Source organism: Mesoplodon bidens (genome assembly GCF_964165515.1).
Source record: "Mesoplodon bidens genome assembly, chromosome: 1".
NCBI classification, from domain to species: domain Eukaryota; kingdom Metazoa; phylum Chordata; class Mammalia; order Artiodactyla; family Ziphiidae; genus Mesoplodon; species Mesoplodon bidens.
The window spans coordinates 62,035,018-62,053,674 of NC_138176.1; the positions used below are offsets into that span (position 1 = coordinate 62,035,018).

Below are 18,657 nucleotides of genomic sequence, written 5' to 3' on the forward strand. Positions count from 1 at the left end.
GAGCACAGAGGGGCAGAGAGACATGGTGATGGAAACAGTTTTCTTCCTGGGAGTTCACTTCTGTGGTCTCTCCGCAATGAAAATAAAGTGTCTCCACAGCTTGTGCGGTGTACAAAGGCTCTTACCGTATGCTTGCGCACCCCTGATGGTGCGGCAACCCTTTGTGGTAGGCAGGGGATGTGCTATTCCAGACATTTCTCTCCTGAGAAAACTGGATGTCAGCGTTGGGGCTGGAGATCAGGTCTTTGAAATGCAACAGCTGTCTTCATCACAATAACCTTGACATAGCAAATGTTTTTCTGGTAATGAACAACAAAATACCTATAAAAGGCTTAGGAGAGCGCTTGGCACATTAGTAAGTGACCAATAACATTCGTTATCCTTATTGTAACATGAAGCACGCTTTGAGAAGGCAGGCCATGTGTAATACCTTTGCATCCTATCTCTGCCCCAAATGATGGACCTATGTCAATTTTTGGTGTTTTAGGGGTTAAGCAGTTATCTTTCGAAAAATTCTGCGTGAATCGACAGATCTTCAACAAGCCCATGCTCCTCCAGGCTGAATGGAGGTGTGGTTAGGCAGAACCCTGTTAAAGACTTGGGTTCGAATTCTTACTCTTCTGGGCAAGTGGCTGAGACTCTCCTGTTTCAGTTTCCTAACTTGTCATAGGCTTGTTGTGCAAACTAAAATGAAATGGCACTTGGAGATCACTTCTCGCCGTGCGTGGCTGTTTATTTGGGGCTAGGGCGGGGCAGCGGGCGGGGGATGAGGGGGCGCGGCCCTGCTTGCCGAGTGTGGCTGCGCGCTAGGCGGCGGCAGCGGGCTCGGCTCCGGGCGCGGCCGACGCGCGGTCCCTCTTGGCGGGGTAGGCGGCCGGGGCGGAGCGCCACGTTCGTGCTCAGCGCTTTCAGAGCAGCGGAAGCCGAGCCGGAGGAGCGGGATGGCGGCGGTAACAGGCGAGACGCGCCGGGTGCTGGTGTACGGCGGCAGGGGCGCGCTGGGCTCCCGATGCGTGCAGGCGTTCCGCGCCCGCAACTGGGTAATTCGGCGGGCTGCGGGCGGGCACCGTGGTGACTGGGGCCCAGAGGGGCCTGCAGGTGCAGCGCCGGAGCGCGCTCTGGAAGGAAGCTGCGGGCCCCCGAGCACCCCCAGACATGGGTGCTTGCACATGTATGCACACGTCTACACGTCTGTTCTGCCTCCGAGTGCGTGCGTACCCCGGGGCCCGAGGTGCAGGGCCTTTGCTCTCCAAGGAGAAGGGTTCGGGGGCATGCGGCGGCTGCTCCGTCGGCCTCTTCCAGGCCCGGAAAGTCTGGCATGACTCGAGAAAGAACAGAGACGGAGGAAGAGGTAATGAGAGGGAAGGATCTGGAATCACACTGCTTGCCTGGGGTTACTAGCCCTATGACCATGAACGGATTGCTTAACGTCAGCGAACTTGAGTTTCCCCATCCGTAAAAAGGGGATAATAATAGTATTTATCCCTTAGGGGAGTTACGAAGATTAAATGAGATGAATGGCGTCGTTGCGCATAAATTGTAAATTGCTTGACTCGTGGTAAAAGCTATTTAAATGTTAGCTATTATTGATATATATACATATATATTACTGATATATACCCCTGTTCCATTTGCTTCCGTTGTATGTGATACTTTGAAGCCCCGCAAATGCCTTTTGTTTTGCAAAGATTACTTCTACTACTTTGCATAATCAGTAGCCGCTCCCCGGAAAGCAGCAAGGAAGAGACGAGGTTGTCGCTGAGCTTGTGGCGGGGTCACGGACCCTGACCCCAGCAGCCACAGGGCTCCGCGCGCACGCCCACAGTTTTTTCTCGCTGCAGCTGTTTCTTACTCAGGGACCCCACTCTGGGGAGCTTTCGAGGGTGTTTACTTAGCAGCAGCCTGAGCAAGGGTGCGCTGGGGCCAGAGAGAAAGGGTGCCAGGGTTTTCTTCTTACTCACAGTCTGGTATAGGAATATGCTTTGAAGGATTCGAAATACATCACCTTCCCACCATTTACCTGTCTTGGGGTATCTTCCCAGGTCTGCAGCCGTGGATGGTGGTGACAATGGGAACATTTAAGGACTGCCAGCCAAAGGCCAAGCACTGTGCTCCTACATACTCTTAGTTTCCTTTGCTCTTTCCTGTAACTTTAATACAGGGCTCCTGTATCCACCTACATTATAGACACAAGGGCTGTGCTTCCTCCCGGTGGGGGCACTTTGGCCCTTTGACTTGGTGAATCTGCAGAGCTGATTTACCTGTGACTCTCCTGTCTTTCTCTGCCTTCCTTCCTGGGGGCTCTGGGAGGGCGGGGATAGAACCTTTTCTTTGTCTCAGTATCCCCCATGGCTGTGACACAGAAATAGTGAGTGTTTTGAAAGGATGCTGTGTTCTTCAAAGCTTGTGATGGAGATGCTTATCTCTGGGACCTTCAGACTCCCAGACCTTGGAGCTTTCTGAGTAAGAACCATGTGTCACCTGTGCCAGCAGCTGTAGAATCTTACATTTCATTTACTTCTCACACTAATACCATTCATTGTTGACAACCCCCATTTTACAGGTGAGGAACCTCTGCAGAGTGGGTGAACGAGAAAGCCGCTATAGGGCAGAACCAGGATTCAAAGCCTGATCTGATTTCTGAACCCACAGTCATCCCTTTATGCTCTGGGACAGTGGTCGGAAAACTCCAATTTGCCGTGGGTTGAATCCTGCCTGGCACCTTTCTTCATAGAGCCCAAGAGCTAGAAATAGTTCCCCATTTTTAAATGGTTGAAAAGAAATCAAAAGAAGAGTAGTATTTTGTGACATGTGAACATTATGTGAAATTCATAATTCAGTGTCTGAAGTTTAATTGGCACACAAGCCACGCTCATTCATTGATTCATTTACTGTTGTCTATGGCTGCTCTCCAGCTATAATAGCAGAGTTGAGTAGTTGCACCAGATGTTGTATGGCCAGCAAAGCCTAAAATATTTACTCTCTGGCTCTTTACAGAAAAGATTTGCAGACCCCTGGTCTAGGGGGTCTCTGCACGATCAAGGTTTGGCTTTCAGAGGTGAGAGTGGAAGAGGAAGAGGTGTTTGGGAGCAGAATGGGCTAGCCTGGGGCTCAGTAAGGGGTACACTGGCTGAAGCCAGATCAGATGCCCTTCAAAGAGTGTGAGAGGTCGGTTGCTAGATCCTTTCTCTAGGGGGTTTTCATGTAAGCCTCTTATGTGCCTCCACTCCCCGAGTTCCTGGGCATGGATCATTAACAACTGACTGTCTCTTGACCGAAGCTGTTTTCTCCTTGATCCAGTGGGTCGCCAGCATCGATGTCGTGGAGAATGAAGAGGCCAGTGCCAGCGTCCTGGTTAAAATGACAGACTCTTTTACGGAGCAGGCTGACCAGGTAAGTCTAGAGAAGGCCCTACCGTGCATGTGGTAGGGGAATGCTGGGGATAGGGTTCCACCGGCTGTGTGCTCTTCCTTTTTTTCAGGTATTATTTCTCTAATTATGAAAGCCATTTGTGCTCATGAAGGGAAATTTGGAAAAAATGAAAAAAACCACAAAGATAAATAGCCCATAATTCATGTCTAGTTAGCTCAGTAGTTAGATCACATTTTGGCCCATTTTCTTGTCTTATAAACTATGCATACTATATGTTACTAGTTTTACAAGTTGAGATAAATTCGTATTTTATATGTTATGGTCAGCTTTTTTTTTTAAACTTAACATTTAACTTAGATACTTATTCAGATCACTTAATAATACCTGTGTTGACATGTAATTTTTCTTTGTGTGGATTGGTCACAGTTGGTTTAGGTTGCACTTAATTATACATTTAAGTTTTTTGCAAGGTTTTCTTTTTTTACCGTTATCAAGAATACTGTGGTGAACTTCGTTGTCTCTATCTGATTATTTATTTAGCATACATTCTAAAAAGTGGACTCCCCCCGTTCAAAGCAAGAATACTAACAAAGCAGATTGTTTCTAATTATAAAATTATAAGCTTACTGTAAAATAAGAAGTCAAACAAAACTATACAAATATATAGGTAAATTGTGAAATACCCCTCTTTCTCTCTGTGATAGTGTCACCTCCCCCCACCCAGACGGAAGCACTGTTAACAATTGGATGGATATCTTGGTGTATATATCTGAGATGCTCTTAAGCGGTTCTGCCTTTCTGAAAGAGCTGTTCCCACCAGCTGCATGAGGATGTGCTTTATATCATTCTCATGCCACCCCTCAGCTATTTCTTATAACAAATTTAAAAAATTTTTAAAGTAGTGCATATATGATGTAGAAAATACAGTAAAGCAAAAAGAAGAAGGAAATCATTTCTGTTCTCACGGTGCAGTTAATATTTTGTTATATTTTCTGACAGTCCATTTCTCCAAACATATACATGTATAAATCTAAAAATTTTTTAAAAACCCTGGGACTTCCCTGGCAGTCCAGTGGTTAAGACTCTGCTCTTCCACTGCAGGGAGCCTGGGTTCGATCCCTGGTTGGGGAACTAAGATCCTGCATGCTGTACAGTGTGGCAACCCCCCCGCAAAAAGCCCAAATAAATTATGACTATACTGTAACTGCTCATTTGCTCTTCCTAAAGCATCAGTTTGGCATAGTTTAGAATATAGGAACCCAGCTGACTTATTCCAAAATGTAGATTTTTGTTGTCCTTACTTTGTATAATGTGCTCCCAGTGTTTCCTATATTTAAGGATATTATTGTCTTTAATGGACCTAATAGTAAAACTTGATGTGGCTTCATTGTGTGTTAGATACCATACTAAGTGCCGTATTTGCATTTGCATTAACTCAGTCTCTGTAAAACAGTTTCTCATTTTATCTTCCTTTTAGAAATGAGGAGTCTGAGGCATAGAAGTCCCTGGTGTTTGCTCAAAGTCAAAGCTAGTAGGTGGCAGAGCTAGGATTTGAACCTGGGCGGTGGGGGTTTGATGTCTGTGCTCCTAACTGTACCTTAAGCTGGTTCTCAGCAAAATAGCTTCATGTGAATAAAGTAATGAAAACTAAAACCAAATGCTAGGAAGGCATCTGGGCTTGGATAGCAGCAGCTCCTCCAGACGTGGTTCTCTGTAATCAGCATCTCTCCTGCTCCTTTAATTGCAGGTTTCTGATGTCTGTATCCCTTTTTGAATGTGAAGTTGTCCGCATCTGGGTCTTGACTATACAGTGCATCTTTACGATGAAGATTGGGAAATGCCTTTGTTATTATAAGCTTAGCTTTTAAAATCTTTAACCCCTCCTGTAGGAGACTTTCTCATCTCCCAGTCACTCAATTAAGAATTTCTGGACAAAAACATGACATCCAGTTTTTGTTTCTAAAGCTCCAGAAGAGGAAGTTCAATCCTAATACACGTAAAATTGGCCCCCTGGATTGGAAATTCACGATGACAGTGATAAGATGAAGAAGTGAGAGAAGTACTAAATCTTTAGAAGACTATTGGGCAGAAAGCAGAATTTAAGGGGAAGGAGTTTTAAAATGCCTCGTTAAAATTTTATTATAAAAATAGAAGACAGAGGTTGTAAGAAAACAAATCAAGCAGGTACATTGTTGGTATGGGCTCCATGCTTCCCTAAAAAGTAGAGAGCACAGGTTGTGTGCCTGTACAGAGGTCAGGGGAAATGATCCAATTTCCTGCAGCTGGGATCTGGGCTGTTGGACAGGGTGTGGCTTAGAAATCAGGGAGGGGCAGCCGGGGAACCAGGGTAACAGGAGAAAGGTCAACAAAAGCTAAATCAGGATTAGGTGAGATACTTGCCAAGGGATATTCAGGAATCTTCTTAAAATGAAAGCTTTAGGTATAGAATGTACGGAGAGGAAAGATTGGTTTCCATTGCCAAAGCAGTCTCTTTGGAAGAGTAATTTTTTTGTTGTTGTCTGGGCCTCATGGTTTGCAGGATCTTAGTTCCAGGGGTTGAACCCGTGCCCCGTGTAGTGAAAGTGCGGAGTCCTAACCACTGGACCGCCAGGGAAGTCCGTTGAAAAAGTAATTTAAGGCTCAGAAATAGTTAGGGAAAGCAGTCAGAGACTGAAATGTTACTGCTGGGAGAATTACACCATTTACACTTAACACCATTGTGTTAAGTCTTAAGAAGATTGATCTTAACAAAGCTATTGAGAGGCTGTGGTCCTTTCAGCCATTCCAGAAAAATATGGTATAGTGTTGAGCATAGATACCTTCTAGAAAAATATGGAAAAGGGTCATGGGTAATGACCAGGATTGTCTGTCTTGTCAGACTTTTGTTTTAATAAATTGTAACAAAAGGACATGTATATGTTTTCAACACTTTAAACGTTTTAATCAGACAGAAATAGAGAATTAAAATGACCCCCATATACTCATTATTTACCAACATTTTGCCGTTGACTATTTTTTATTGCTTTTTAAAAAAAATAATTTCTCTTTGGCTTTTTTTTTTTTCTTGGAGTTGCAGTTAATGGGATACTTGTATTCCAGGAGAGTGGAATTGATTGTTTCAGATTATGATTCTGTGATTTGCAAAGAAGGTCGGCAAAGAAGTATACCAGAAGGCTAGCTGTAGGCAGTGAAGCCCTAGGTGATTTTTAAAAAAATTTTTCCTACTTTATTTATTGTTTTATTCCAGGGATGCATATGTCTCCACCCTTTAGATGTTCAGAAGAAGACTAGGTTGCTTTATAAAAATCACACTGAAATGTAGTCGAGCTTCACTATCCAAATGTCCATTATAAATTGGTCCTGCATCTTATTTTCAAAGTATTAATTGCCAAGTACTGTGAACTGACTTAAAAAGAAGTGAAAAATAAATGGAGGTGACTGTAAAGATGTCAGCCTGTTGAGGTTTACCTGACTGTTTGTGCATCTTCCCAACCCTTTTATTTCAGGTGACCGCTGAAGTTGGAAAGCTCTTGGGTGCAGAGAAGGTGGACGCGATCCTTTGTGTGGCTGGAGGATGGGCTGGGGGCAATGCCAAGTCCAAGTGTGAGTCCTCTTCTGAGTTAGTCATTTTGCTCTTCTCTTTGTCCAGGTGCGTGGGGATGGGTCTATACTATGTGTCAGGTCAGGTGTTTTCCTGTATGTCTCCCAGAAGCTTTACCATAGCTGTGAGGTAGGGATCAACACCCCATTTTACAGATAAAGAAAAAACTTCCCATAGAAGGGGGTTAGGGCAGAGGGACCTTGAGACTGACATTTAAAAAGGAGACAAAATGAAATCAGCATTGTTTCTACCCCAGTCTTTCAGGGCTTATTACTGGGAGTTGGGGGATGTGAATGGAATGGAGAGATCATTCTGAAGATCAAAAGGACTCAAAACTGAGCTTTTGTTAAAGCTGAGTATATTTTCCATTTTTTATTATGAACATTTTCAGATATACAGAAAAGTTGGAAGAACAGTTCAACGCACACCCTTATGTCCTCCGTCTAGATTCAGTACTTGTTAACGTTTGCTATACTTGCATTCTCTTGCTTTCTTACATGTGTGTCCTCTGTGTGTGTATTTTTTTGTTGTTGTTGATCATTTGAAAGTAATTTGACACTTCACTATATTTCAACATGCGCCTCCAAAGATGAAGCTGTTCTCCCACGTTATCGTAATACCATTCTCATACCTAAGAAAATTAACAGTGATTCTATAAGATTAATAGTATCAGCTCATGTTCTGATTACCTCAGTTTATTCCATATCTTTCATAGTTGTTTTCTCTAAATTTGTTCCAGTCAGGGTTTATGTACTGCATTTTATTGTTGTTTTTAGTCTCTTAATCTAGAATGTTTTTTTTTTTTTCCTGTGACAGACTTGGCAGGTCCAGGGCAGTTTTTTTTTTTTTTTGGCAGTACGCAGGCCTCTCACTGTTGTGGCCTCTCCCATTGCTGAGCACAGGCTCTGGACGCACAGGCTCTGGACGTGCAGGCTCAGCGGCCATGGCTCACGGGCCCAGCCGCTCCACGGCATGTGGGATCTTCCCAGACCGGGGCACGAACCCGCGTACCCTGCATTGGCAGGCGGACTCTCAACCACTACGCCACCAGGGAAGCCCCCAGGGCAGTTTTCATATAGACTGTCACCCACACTGAATTTGTCAAACTGTTTCTTTAAGGTATCATTTACCTTGTTCCTCTGTCCTTGGTATTTCCTGTGAACTGGAAGGTAGGTGTAGAGGCTTGCTTAGATTCAGGTTAAATATTTTGAGGTGAGAGTGCTTCCTGAGTGATGTGGACTTCACACTGCATCACTTAGGGAGCTTACCATGTCACATGGCCTTCTCCATCCAGAGTGATGCCAAATTTCATGCTTGGTTAAGGTGGCAAGCTGATAGATTTCCATCATAAAGGTTCATTTTTCTGTTTGCAATTATAAGTGACCTATGGGATGGTACTTTGGCATCATGTATGAATATCCTGTTCCCAAACACCTTGAGAACCCCAAATTCCCGAAACCTAATGGTTATAAGCATCCATTGGTAATCTCTACCTGAGTCAGTCATCCCATTGGGGATTGGAGAATGGTAGTTTTCTAATTCTATCGTTCCTTCTACATTTATCAGCCAAAGCCATTTAAAAAGGACTTGATTTTCTGTGAACCACACTTAAATGTGAAATTGGTATTTTGTGTGGTGATCAGGTTGGCAAAACACCCTGATGGCCTTTTGTGTATTTTGGTAACGAGAAGTGATAAATGTGGGTCCATCCATTTTTTTTTGTAGTTCTTTTTAGCAGGGAAATGCAGTACCTTGGTTGTCACCTACTGAAGACCCCTCTTCCTATATCAGGAGGGCTCTCTTTCTGTGTCATGGGTGCAGCTTCACTGGGTTCTGTGTGTCCTGTGAGGGAGGAAGGGGACAACTGTTCAGCTGGTGATGGGACACTCCTTACCACTTATTCCTCTTCACGTCTCTGGAAGGCCAGAGGGTTAAAACAACTGCAAAATGGTTGTTATTTCAGCTTTCTTTTAAAGAGTCTTTAAAGCTGGCATTAAACTTTCAGCCATAAAAAAATGTAGCTCCATAAAAGCCCTCTTTATGTCCAGATGGTAATAGTCCCTGAGACTTTTATCACAGATAAAACCTGACTTAGATATATAGGTTCTAATTATAGATCTAATGCCCTTTATAAAGTAGGACAATGTTTGAATTAAAGCCAGTCCTGCATATTTGTCAACAGTCCTCATTTATTGGCTTACGTTTACCAGTTTACAGGTGAGGAAGTTGAGACTCAGGTGATCATGTGGCCTGGATTCGAACCCGTGTCTCTGACCGCAAGCCCTGGGCTGTTTGTATTAGATCTCCTTGTAGACACGGAGTGGCCGTGAGGGCTTCCTGGAGTGTTGGGCGCCATGAGTCGAGCTCACCTGTCATTTTCTTCCCTGAGAATGCTCACCTCATGTGTTTCTTTGCTCAGCTCTCTTTAAAAACTGTGACCTGATGTGGAAGCAGAGCATGTGGACGTCGACCATCTCCAGCCACCTGGCCACCAAGCACCTCAAAGAAGGAGGCCTCCTGACCTTGGCAGGGGCCAAGGCCGCCCTGGATGGGACTCCGGGTGAGCCTCCATTTCCCTGTCTGTGAAATGGGAATGCTAACGCTTGCTGGGGTTGCTGGACACTTCCGTGACATGAGGACTATTAAAGCCCTTTACCCTCTCAGGTGCTTTACAGTTTGATGGATTTTGCTTCCTTTTAGGCCCAGATTTTTTTAGGGGAAAAACTCCTGATCTTTTCATTTGCATTGTCCTCATGTTCGCAGTGGTGAAGGACCGCTGTAATCTGGCAGCCCCTCATCTTGTTTATTTATCTGTGATGCACTCAGGGAATGAATGGTGTTGCAGTAGCTATCAGCTAGGTAGTAGTCACATTGTGTTCATGTGTCCCAAGGATAGTGTGAGCTGTAGAGCGAGAGACGCTGAGGTAGATTCTTCACCCTAGCTGTGTGACCTAGAACAAATCATTTGTTCTCTTTGACGATATTTCTGCTGTAGTTTCCTTAATTGTAATATAGTGACAGTAATATCTACCTTGAAGAGTAGTTATAAGGTGTTAGAGGTATTAATATGTCCAAAGTGCCTGGCGCATGGTAAGTCTTATTATATATTCGCATTTAATCCTGGGGTAGAGATCATTATTATCTTTTTCATTTTACAGATAAGGAAACTAAAACTTAGAGAGGGTAAGTAATTTGTCTGGGTTATGCAAAAAATAAGTTGCAAATGTACATTGAATTGAAACCCTGATCATTTTTAAATTCTGTGCTTTTTTTGTTACATCATGCAGATCCAAGTTCCCTTTGCATTTTGTACTCCCTGTGTTAGCTTGCTAGGGTTGCCATAACAAAGTACCACAGACTGGGTGGCATAAGTATTTTCTCACAGTTCTGGAGGCTAGAAGTTCAAGATGAAGATGTCAGTAGGGTTGCTTTCTTCTGAGGCCTCTCTCCTTGGCTTGTGGATGGCTGTCTTTTCCCTGTGTCTTTGTATTGTCCTCCCTCTGTGTTTGTCTGTGTCCAAATTTCCTCTTCTTAGAAGTATACCAGTCGTATTGGATTAGGACCCACCCTAATGACCTCATTTTAACTTAACTCCCATCTCCAAATACAGTCACATTCTGAGGTATGGAGGTTAGGACTTCAATATCTGAATTTGGCTGGGGGGCACAATTCAACCCATCACTCTCCCTTTGGGATCGGGCTAAAAGAATTTAAGCAGGGGGTCAGGGAGTTAGCACAGGGAGGCAGAAACTGTCTTATCTCGACTACCTACATTGAACTCTTATTTAAAAAAAGGGGGGAGGTTTTTTGGGATCTCTTTAGTAAGTGGTGGAAACCTTGAGCACCTTTTTCGATTTTAATGTAACTAACTTAACTGTAAGGCTGTTACAAATTAGTAATTTCTTGCCACTCATTTTCTTATCATGTTTCTCAGAGCATGTGATCTTACAAGTCCGTGGCTATTGCAATGATTAAAGCTATGCATATGTTAGATGCTAGTTGGGTTAAGATCTGATTTTTATTAAAGGTGACATAGAGCAGAGGTACTAGAAAGTAAATAGAGAAATGAGTAATAGTTTGGCATTGAAAAAAAACTCTAGGACTGAAAGACTAATTTTTCTGAAGGACAAAACAGTCTTCTACTTGCCTTTGGTTTGTAAATATCATTCTTTGCTTATAGTTTCAGATACTGATTAAGACTATGGGATCTGGAACTACACGGATTGGTTTTGTATTGTGGTTTTGCCATTTAGTTGCTGTGTGATATTTGGCAAGTTACTTAACCTCTCTGAACCTCAGTTTTGTCATCTGTAAAATGAAGGTAAATAGTAATACCTCCTTTATATGGTAGTTGTGACTTGTAAACATCTTAGTGGATGTAAATGGTTTAGAAAAGGTGTTAGAGTCAGTAGTAAATGTGAACTATTATTATTATTTACTCCAGGCTTACTTTTTCTCACTTACTCTTGCTTCAGATATTAATAAATTTGTTCCTCTTTCAGCTCGTTAGTTAGATGTTGTTAAACTTTTTTGAGTCATGAAATCTTTTAACTGATTCGGACCCCAGAAAAATCTGGGGAACTCTGTGAAAGCAGGTGATGAACAGGCTTAAGAGTCCCTCAAACCTAAGAAGAGTTGTTCAAAAATGGAAAATTTTTCACTTGGAAAGATACTGAGAAAACCCTCACCCTCCTATTTCCAAGGTTGTATTTGTAGACTGTCCACTGGAGCATAAACTGTATCGAAGTGATGGTGATCACTTTTGTTTACCATCTAAGGATCTGTTTTATGTTTGGAAATCAGCCCTTAGGGACTACACTGATCATTTTGAAATTGGAAAGACAGTTTTTATCTTCTTAATGAAATACATTTTTTTCCATATCTTGCCAATGATGCCCTTACCCGCATTGTGTAGAATTCTGTGGAATTAAACCATTAGGGCTGCTGGCTGCTGGCTGCTTGTTTCTTTCCCTGCTTTCATGCTGTTTGAGTGGAATGAAGAGAGAGTCCTAGGAGTTTGCTGGGGACAGGGGCTGAACGAATGAGATTCATGCACTGGTTTATTTTAATTACTGTTAGATCTTCCTGCCATTGTTGGCCTCCTGCCCCTAATTAAACAGAGAAGCCAGGTTTGGTGAAATATTCTTCTTGTACTTCTAAATAACTTTTTGAAACCTTGACCCTCTTTTGCAATTTGAGGTTACTGTGGAAGTGGTTCAGTGATTGGTTTCTTGGCTGGGCTGTGAGCCCCACCTCCCCCTGGACCTCTGATGCCTCCTTAGTTGTTATTCTTTAAACAGCATGCCTGCTGGGGTTTTTAAGGGCACTGCTGACCTTTGGAAGTAGTGGTTTTCCGAAGGTGGAGGGGTGTTGACAGCAATTAACCATTCTTCCTTACTGTGATGGCTGCATTTAGTGCACCTACAGCTGGGTGCTGTGGGGAACTTTGGAGAGGAGAGAGACCTCACTTGCCATGTGTCTGGGGGTTCACACGGAACCCCCTGTCCTAATAAGCTATTGTATTCAATATATAGACTGGATAAACAGCAATGTCCTACTGTGAAGCACAGAGAACCATATTCAACATCCTGTAATAAGCCATAGTGGAAGAGAATATTAAAAAAGGAATGTATATAGATGTATAACTGAATTACTTTGCTGCACAGCAGAAATTAACACAACATTGTAAATCAACTGTACTTCAATAAAAGACAGCATGCCTTACTTCTGTCAGCAAGCATTTGCTGACTGGTGGGAGGAAAGGAAGGCTAATAGGTAGCTTGTATGCCCATATGTCACAATTGCTCAAATGGTATACTTTATTTTTTTATTTTTTGGCTGTGCTGCGTGGCTTGTGGGATCTTAGTTCCCGGACCAGTGATCGAACTTGTGCCTCATGCAGTGGTAGCGTGGAGTCCTAACCCTGGACCGCTAAGGAATTTCCCCAGATGGTATACTTTAAACAAGGAGTTGGACTCCAGGCCATAGCACTTCTGTTAATTTGATGGGAAACACTTAAGGAAGTCCTACCCTGTCCTGAGCCTAGAATTAAGTACTTTATCCCCATTTTACAGCTGGGATAACTGAGGATTAGAAAGGTTTTGAGAACCGGCCTGGATTTCTTTAGTGGTAAGTGGAAGAGCTGGGCTTTGAACCTGCGCAGCCTGACTCTAAAGCCTGCGCTTCAAATGACTGCTCGGTTTTGCTGACCCATGGGGCACCCAGGGTGGGTGTGTGCAGGCTGCTCACAAGCGATACAAGGGTTCAGAACTCTTGCTTGGCTTTTAACCTCTCCATGGCCTCGTTGCGAGTCTGTGTGTGAGCCTGGGCATATTACTCACCCTGTCCGAGCCTCTGTTTCCTTAGCAATAAAAATAGGATTAACCTCATGGCTTCTGTGATAAATGTTAAGTACCAGGCAAATAGAAGGTTATGTCCCTTCCACTTTCTCTCCATGAACGTCCCTGGTTCTCTTTTCCCGTCCTCCTCTGGACCCTGGCGTGGTGTTCTTTGGACATACCAGTGGCGGCCAGTGGTCACTGAAATGCTTTCTCCTTATTTCCCAGGGATGATTGGCTATGGCATGGCCAAGGGTGCGGTTCACCAGCTTTGCCAGAGCCTGGCCGGGAAGGACAGCGGCATGCCGTCGGGCTCTGCTGCCATCGCCGTGCTCCCGTAAGTGCTGGGGAGTCTCCCCCACCTCTGCCCCACGGCTGAGAGTTCACATGTGTCCTAGAGTCACTCTACACCAGGGGCACATGTGTGCCATCACCTTGGCTTCTGAAATTCACCAGAGGCCCTGAAGATACTTGTTTAGGTTTTGGATTATCCTGGCCTTTCCAGAATGGTTGCTTGGCTAATGGGATGGGTCTCTCTTGCCTCTTTCTTGTTTTCTTTCCTTCCCTCTCTCTGTCCCTCCCTCCATCCTTGTTAAAAAATAGTTTACACATTTAATTTTATTATTTGTAGTTCTGTCTTTCAAGTCATTATAAGGTCGGTGTGGAAGAGAGACTGTATTAGGTTTGTGGGATGGGGGAGGGGGAGCTTGGGGAAGAATATGGGAAACTACGGGGAGACGTTTCTGGAGGGATTCCAGGACCAAATGGCTTGTCTCTTAGCTGTGCTCCTGTAAAGAGGATGTCTGTCTGCTAGGGGACTGGGCTGTCCACGTATTCATTTGTGGGCTTCTGTGATTCTGTGACTTGGTCTCACGGCTGTTTTAAATGATTTCCGAGGCCTGAAGGTTCTTGGGAAAGTCATACATATCTGAATTCTGTTTTCCCTTGCTGAAAATTGGAAGATTTCATGGAAAACAGCCACAAAATGAAGGATGAGGCTGTCTTTTCCCCATATTTAAAGGAATATTGTGATTACACTTACAAAAACCTGAGAAATGAGTCTGCCGCATTTTAGGGAGTGAATGGAGACATAAACAGCAGAACAGTTTACTTTAGTAAAGACAGTGTTTTAGAAAAAAGGCAAAACGTGGCCCTTTCATTTTGTTCCTGTCTGCCTGAAGGGTGAGTTCTGAAGCGCTTGGCTGAGTCAGGCTGGGATGTGATCTCTGTAACCGTGGACGGCTTCCCGGCCTCTCTCCGATTATCTTCGTGTGATCTCTCCATGTACTTTCCTGGCCAAGGAGGGCCGGGCAGCTGTTGTTCTGAGGGGGAGGCACACGTGACATGCTTATCTCTGTGCTCGCAGGGTTACCCTGGACACACCGATGAACAGGAAATCAATGCCTGAGGCCGACTTCGGCTCCTGGACGCCCTTGGAATTCCTAGTCGAGTGAGTATCACAATCATTTCGGTGACTCAGCAGCTTCCATTCTCTGCCTCTTGAGGGAGAAAGGACAGGCCCGTGTTATCTTGGCTTATCAGCTTGGGGGGTTCGTGAGGGCCTGACCTCTGAGGGCACCTTGTACCTCATTGTCAATATCAGGGGGTGGAGGGGTTGATGGTGCCGACCTGAATCCTGGCTCCTCCACCCACCAGCTGGCCAATCTGACCATGTTGTTTAACTGCTCTAGGCCTCAGTTTCCGTGCCTGTATAATGGGGGTCGGTGATAATCGTTAGGAGAGTAAGACGTGGAAGTGTGTGCCAAGGTCTGAGCACTGTGTGTGACCCATAGCATGGGCTAGGTAAACCTGGAGCCTGTAAACCGTGTTCTGTCTGTTAAAGAGGAGTAGCTGCATGGAGTCTGCCGCTGATCTAGGTGGAACATCTGGGCCCACATGCCTGAATTAATGCCAGGCCACAAACCCACAGGAAGCATCCTTTGTCCCCGAAATCACATTCAGCCCTTTGTGAGTATGGGTGGCACTGCAAGGTCACAGAGAGAGTGAGCTCTTTTGTTTTTGCCTAGATCTCAGTTTCCCGCACTCCTCTATTTAAGGGGGTGTTAAGCATGTGTTCACTCAGCACCCACTCGGGCCAGGGGCTCTGCTGGGCCCGGGGACGATGAGGAATAAGATGCAGGCCCTGCCTTCATGGAGTGGGGACGGACTCACCCAGCAGAGCCAGTGTCTGAGCCGCTTTGACGGCTATTTGCACAGGATGTTTCTAAAGCTTGGGCTGAGAAGAAGCTTGCTTCTGGCCTGAGGTTACATCTTATTTAAATGGAATTGGGAGGTATTTGGGACTTCTGTGTTTGGAACAAGCACTTACATAGCACTTACATGCCAGGCACCGTTTAAGCACTTCATAACCATGATCTTATTAAATGCTCATAGCAGGTCCGTGAGGGAGGTGCCGTCGTCTTTATTTAAGGTTTGGGGGCTCGGAGGCATGGGGAGTGTGGACCTAAGGAACTTGCCCTAGGTCACACAGCAAAGCCAGAATCTGACCCAGGCAGTGTGGCTGCAGAGCCCTCGGTCTTAACCACTGCCCCAACAGTTACTCCTGTCTTTGCCGGTATCATGCTTAACGCTGGATCTGCAAAAGAAAAAAAAATTTGAAGTTGTGGAAGGAACAACTCTTGAATGGTGTTTGCATTTGAGTGTCTTTTTAAAGGCCACTACTGCCAGCAATTCTTGACAGAGACATTGACCCAGGACCCTAGATGGAACATCTGGGGCCATGTGTGTAATTCAGTGCTGGGCCACAACTGACAGAGGGTGGGCTGGGACAGCCATGCCTTGCCCCAGAAATCATGCTCACCCATTTGTGGTATTTGAAAACTCACGTGACAAGTTGATATAAAGTTGGCTCTGCAATGTCTGTGAGCATGTTACCTTCTTGGCTGTCCATGGTTAGAATGGCGTTCTCTCCCACCCACTCCAGACGGCTGACGAGGAGGAGGGGAGACGTAAGACCATTTATTAACCTGCCTAAGTAACACATACGCCTCTGCACATCCAGCTGTGACTGGTCTCCTTCAGAGCTGTCCCCTGAGCCCTGCCCCCAGAGACAGCTCAGGACACATGACAGTACTTCAGGGAGTTGGAGCAGCGCTTGGGTTTTTGAGCCTGCGTGACTTCCCTTCACGTGTTCAACCCCCAGAGGGGGAACTCGAATGACAGGACAGCTGAACATCAGCTGTGGTCCAACAGGTTGCTTATCCGCGTTAAAGATCCCGGGAGGTCCTGAGAGTTCTCCGGCGAAGGAAGGGCCAAGGCCCCACCTGGGGTTTGTTGGAGGGGATGGTATACTCAGCACTAAGAGTAAATATTTAAAAAATGATCAGCTACTTGTTAAACCTTGTGAATTCCTTGTGCCCTTTTTCATTCCTCTCTTCTTAGACGAGGTCTCCCGTCTTCCCCAGGCATGGTTGGTTGCCCCTCCCCACACAGAGTTGGTTATTAAATGCCCCATTCCAACACCGAACGCGTTTTATTGTAATAATCTGTTCTTTCATCTTTTTCCATTGCTTGGCACAGCTGTGGGTGCTCCACAAATATTTGTTAAAAAAATAATAATAAATTTTTTCTCTTCTTAAATTCTGGGAAGTGATATAAACTAAGTGTCAAGTATTGTGCCCATGTCTGTCTCTTAGAATGAACTAATTAAAATCTTTTTTTAATCACATAAAATCGTACCACCGTGTTATAAAGGATTCCAACAATGCAGAAAAATAGCAAAATAAAAACCTTGCCAAATCTAACCACTCAGGAATTAGGAGTAAAGTTCTGAAATGATCAGGGACCTAAGTGTGTGTCCATGAGACCTTAGAGGCTTTTTTACAGCTGCTGCTGTGCCCTCACCCCCGACCCGCCCAACCAGTAATGTGACTCTAAGCATGTGTCCAGATTTTTCCTTTTAAAATGTAAAGCTTCTCTTCTTTGTTCTAGAACCTTCCATGACTGGATCACAGAGAAAAACCGACCAAGCTCAGGAAGCCTAATCCAGGTGGTAACCACAAAGGGAAGGACGGAGCTTACCCCAGCGTATTTTTAAGCTACGTTTCATTGCCTGTGAGGTGCCTGTCAGAAAAGTCATTAATCTATTAGTGTAGCCACATCCGGCCTTGCATTTCCTGTAGTCCTGTTCGTGGTACGAGACAGTGAGTCCTATCTTTCTCTCATCTAATGTGCATTTGTTCTCCTAGGACAGTGTAATAGGTTTATGTGAAATAAAAACATGTGGAGCCCACAGATAGATAGCACTGTCTGTCTGTGTTAACCATGGAATTTAGGAGGTCTCAGGACGGCCCCCTCCGCTCCAGCGTCATGTTGAATTGATTTTGAGGCTCTGTTTCTGTGTCCCTGCCAGTGGCTGTGTCGACCTGACTAGTTCAGAGATTTGTTGGGTCAGGGACATTTGGACCCTGAGTTATTTTTGAATGTTATGTTTATGTCACAGCCGTAGTTTTTGTAGCCTCGAATTAAACTGCCATAAAACTCCTTCTGTAGTGTAAGCAAAATCCTGTGGACTCTGTTAAGGTACCTTTTTCCTGTGCATTTGCCAAGTGTGCAAGAGAACTACTTGTGATTGTTGGGAGTTTATCTTCTTAATAAATGGACTTCATTTACTGTGTTGTCTTCTTTAATCAAAACGTATCTTATAAGCAGTCATAGATGAAGGTACTAGAATCACAGGCTGCTAGTGGTCTTTCCTGACGTTCTCGAAAAGGGGGGTGGACTCAAATCCTGAAGTAAGTGTTCTCAGCACAGTGACAGAGGCACATTTCCTTCTTGTGCGTATCAGAAACTGAAGCTGGGGGGATGGCCCTGTGCATTTAGAAGCAGTGCCCCACGTGAATGATACCGGCCATTCTGATTGAGAATTAGTGGTCTAGTGCACCCCATCATTTTACAGATGAGGAAACTGAGACCCAGAGCAATGACTTTCCATCCTTATGGCCAGTAAGTGGCAGAACTATAAGCCCAGAACCCAGTCACCAGATGGCTGCTATTCATAAAGGCTTTTACCATGTGTTTTCTTTTTCAATTCTTAAAATTCTTTTATTGAGGTAAAATTCACACAACATAAAATTAACCATTTTAAAGTGAAAAAATTTGGTGGCGTTTAGTCTATTCACAATGTTCTGTAACTATGTTCATCACCCCAAAATCCAGCCCCATACCCACTAAGCAGTCACTCCTCATTCCCCCTGTCTCCAGCTCCTGGCAGCCACCAATCTGTTCTCTGTCTGTGAGTTTACCTGTTCTGGATATTTCATGTAAATACTATCATGCACTCTCTGGCCTTTTGCGTCTGGCTTCTTTCACTTAGCATGTTTTCAA

At 44.5% G+C, this 18,657-nt stretch overlaps 1 protein-coding gene across 1 annotated transcript; it reads left to right on the forward strand.

The window, feature by feature from the left end:
* Positions 1 to 837: 837 nt before the first annotated feature.
* Positions 838 to 17,942, forward strand: QDPR (quinoid dihydropteridine reductase). The gene is made up of 7 exons (XM_081226368.1): positions 838 to 1,040; positions 3,301 to 3,393; positions 6,879 to 6,975; positions 9,393 to 9,533; positions 13,540 to 13,648; positions 14,678 to 14,761; positions 17,263 to 17,942. The coding sequence occupies exons 1-7, from the start codon at positions 942 to 944 to the stop codon at positions 17,366 to 17,368; spliced, it is 729 nt and encodes a 242-aa protein (XP_081082494.1). The 5' UTR covers positions 838 to 941; the 3' UTR covers positions 17,369 to 17,942.
* The last annotated feature ends 715 nt before the right edge of the window (positions 17,943 to 18,657 follow it).

Coding starts and splice junctions, on each gene's coding strand:
- QDPR (XM_081226368.1), top strand. CDS start 942: ATGGCGGCGGTAACAGGCGAGACGCGCCGGGTGCTGGTGTACGGCGGC. Junction 3,394..6,878: donor TTACGGAGCAGGCTGACCAG/GTAAGTCTAGAG, acceptor CTTTTATTTCAG/GTGACCGCTGAAGTTGGAAA. Junction 13,649..14,677: donor GCTGCCATCGCCGTGCTCCC/GTAAGTGCTGGG, acceptor CTGTGCTCGCAG/GGTTACCCTGGACACACCGA.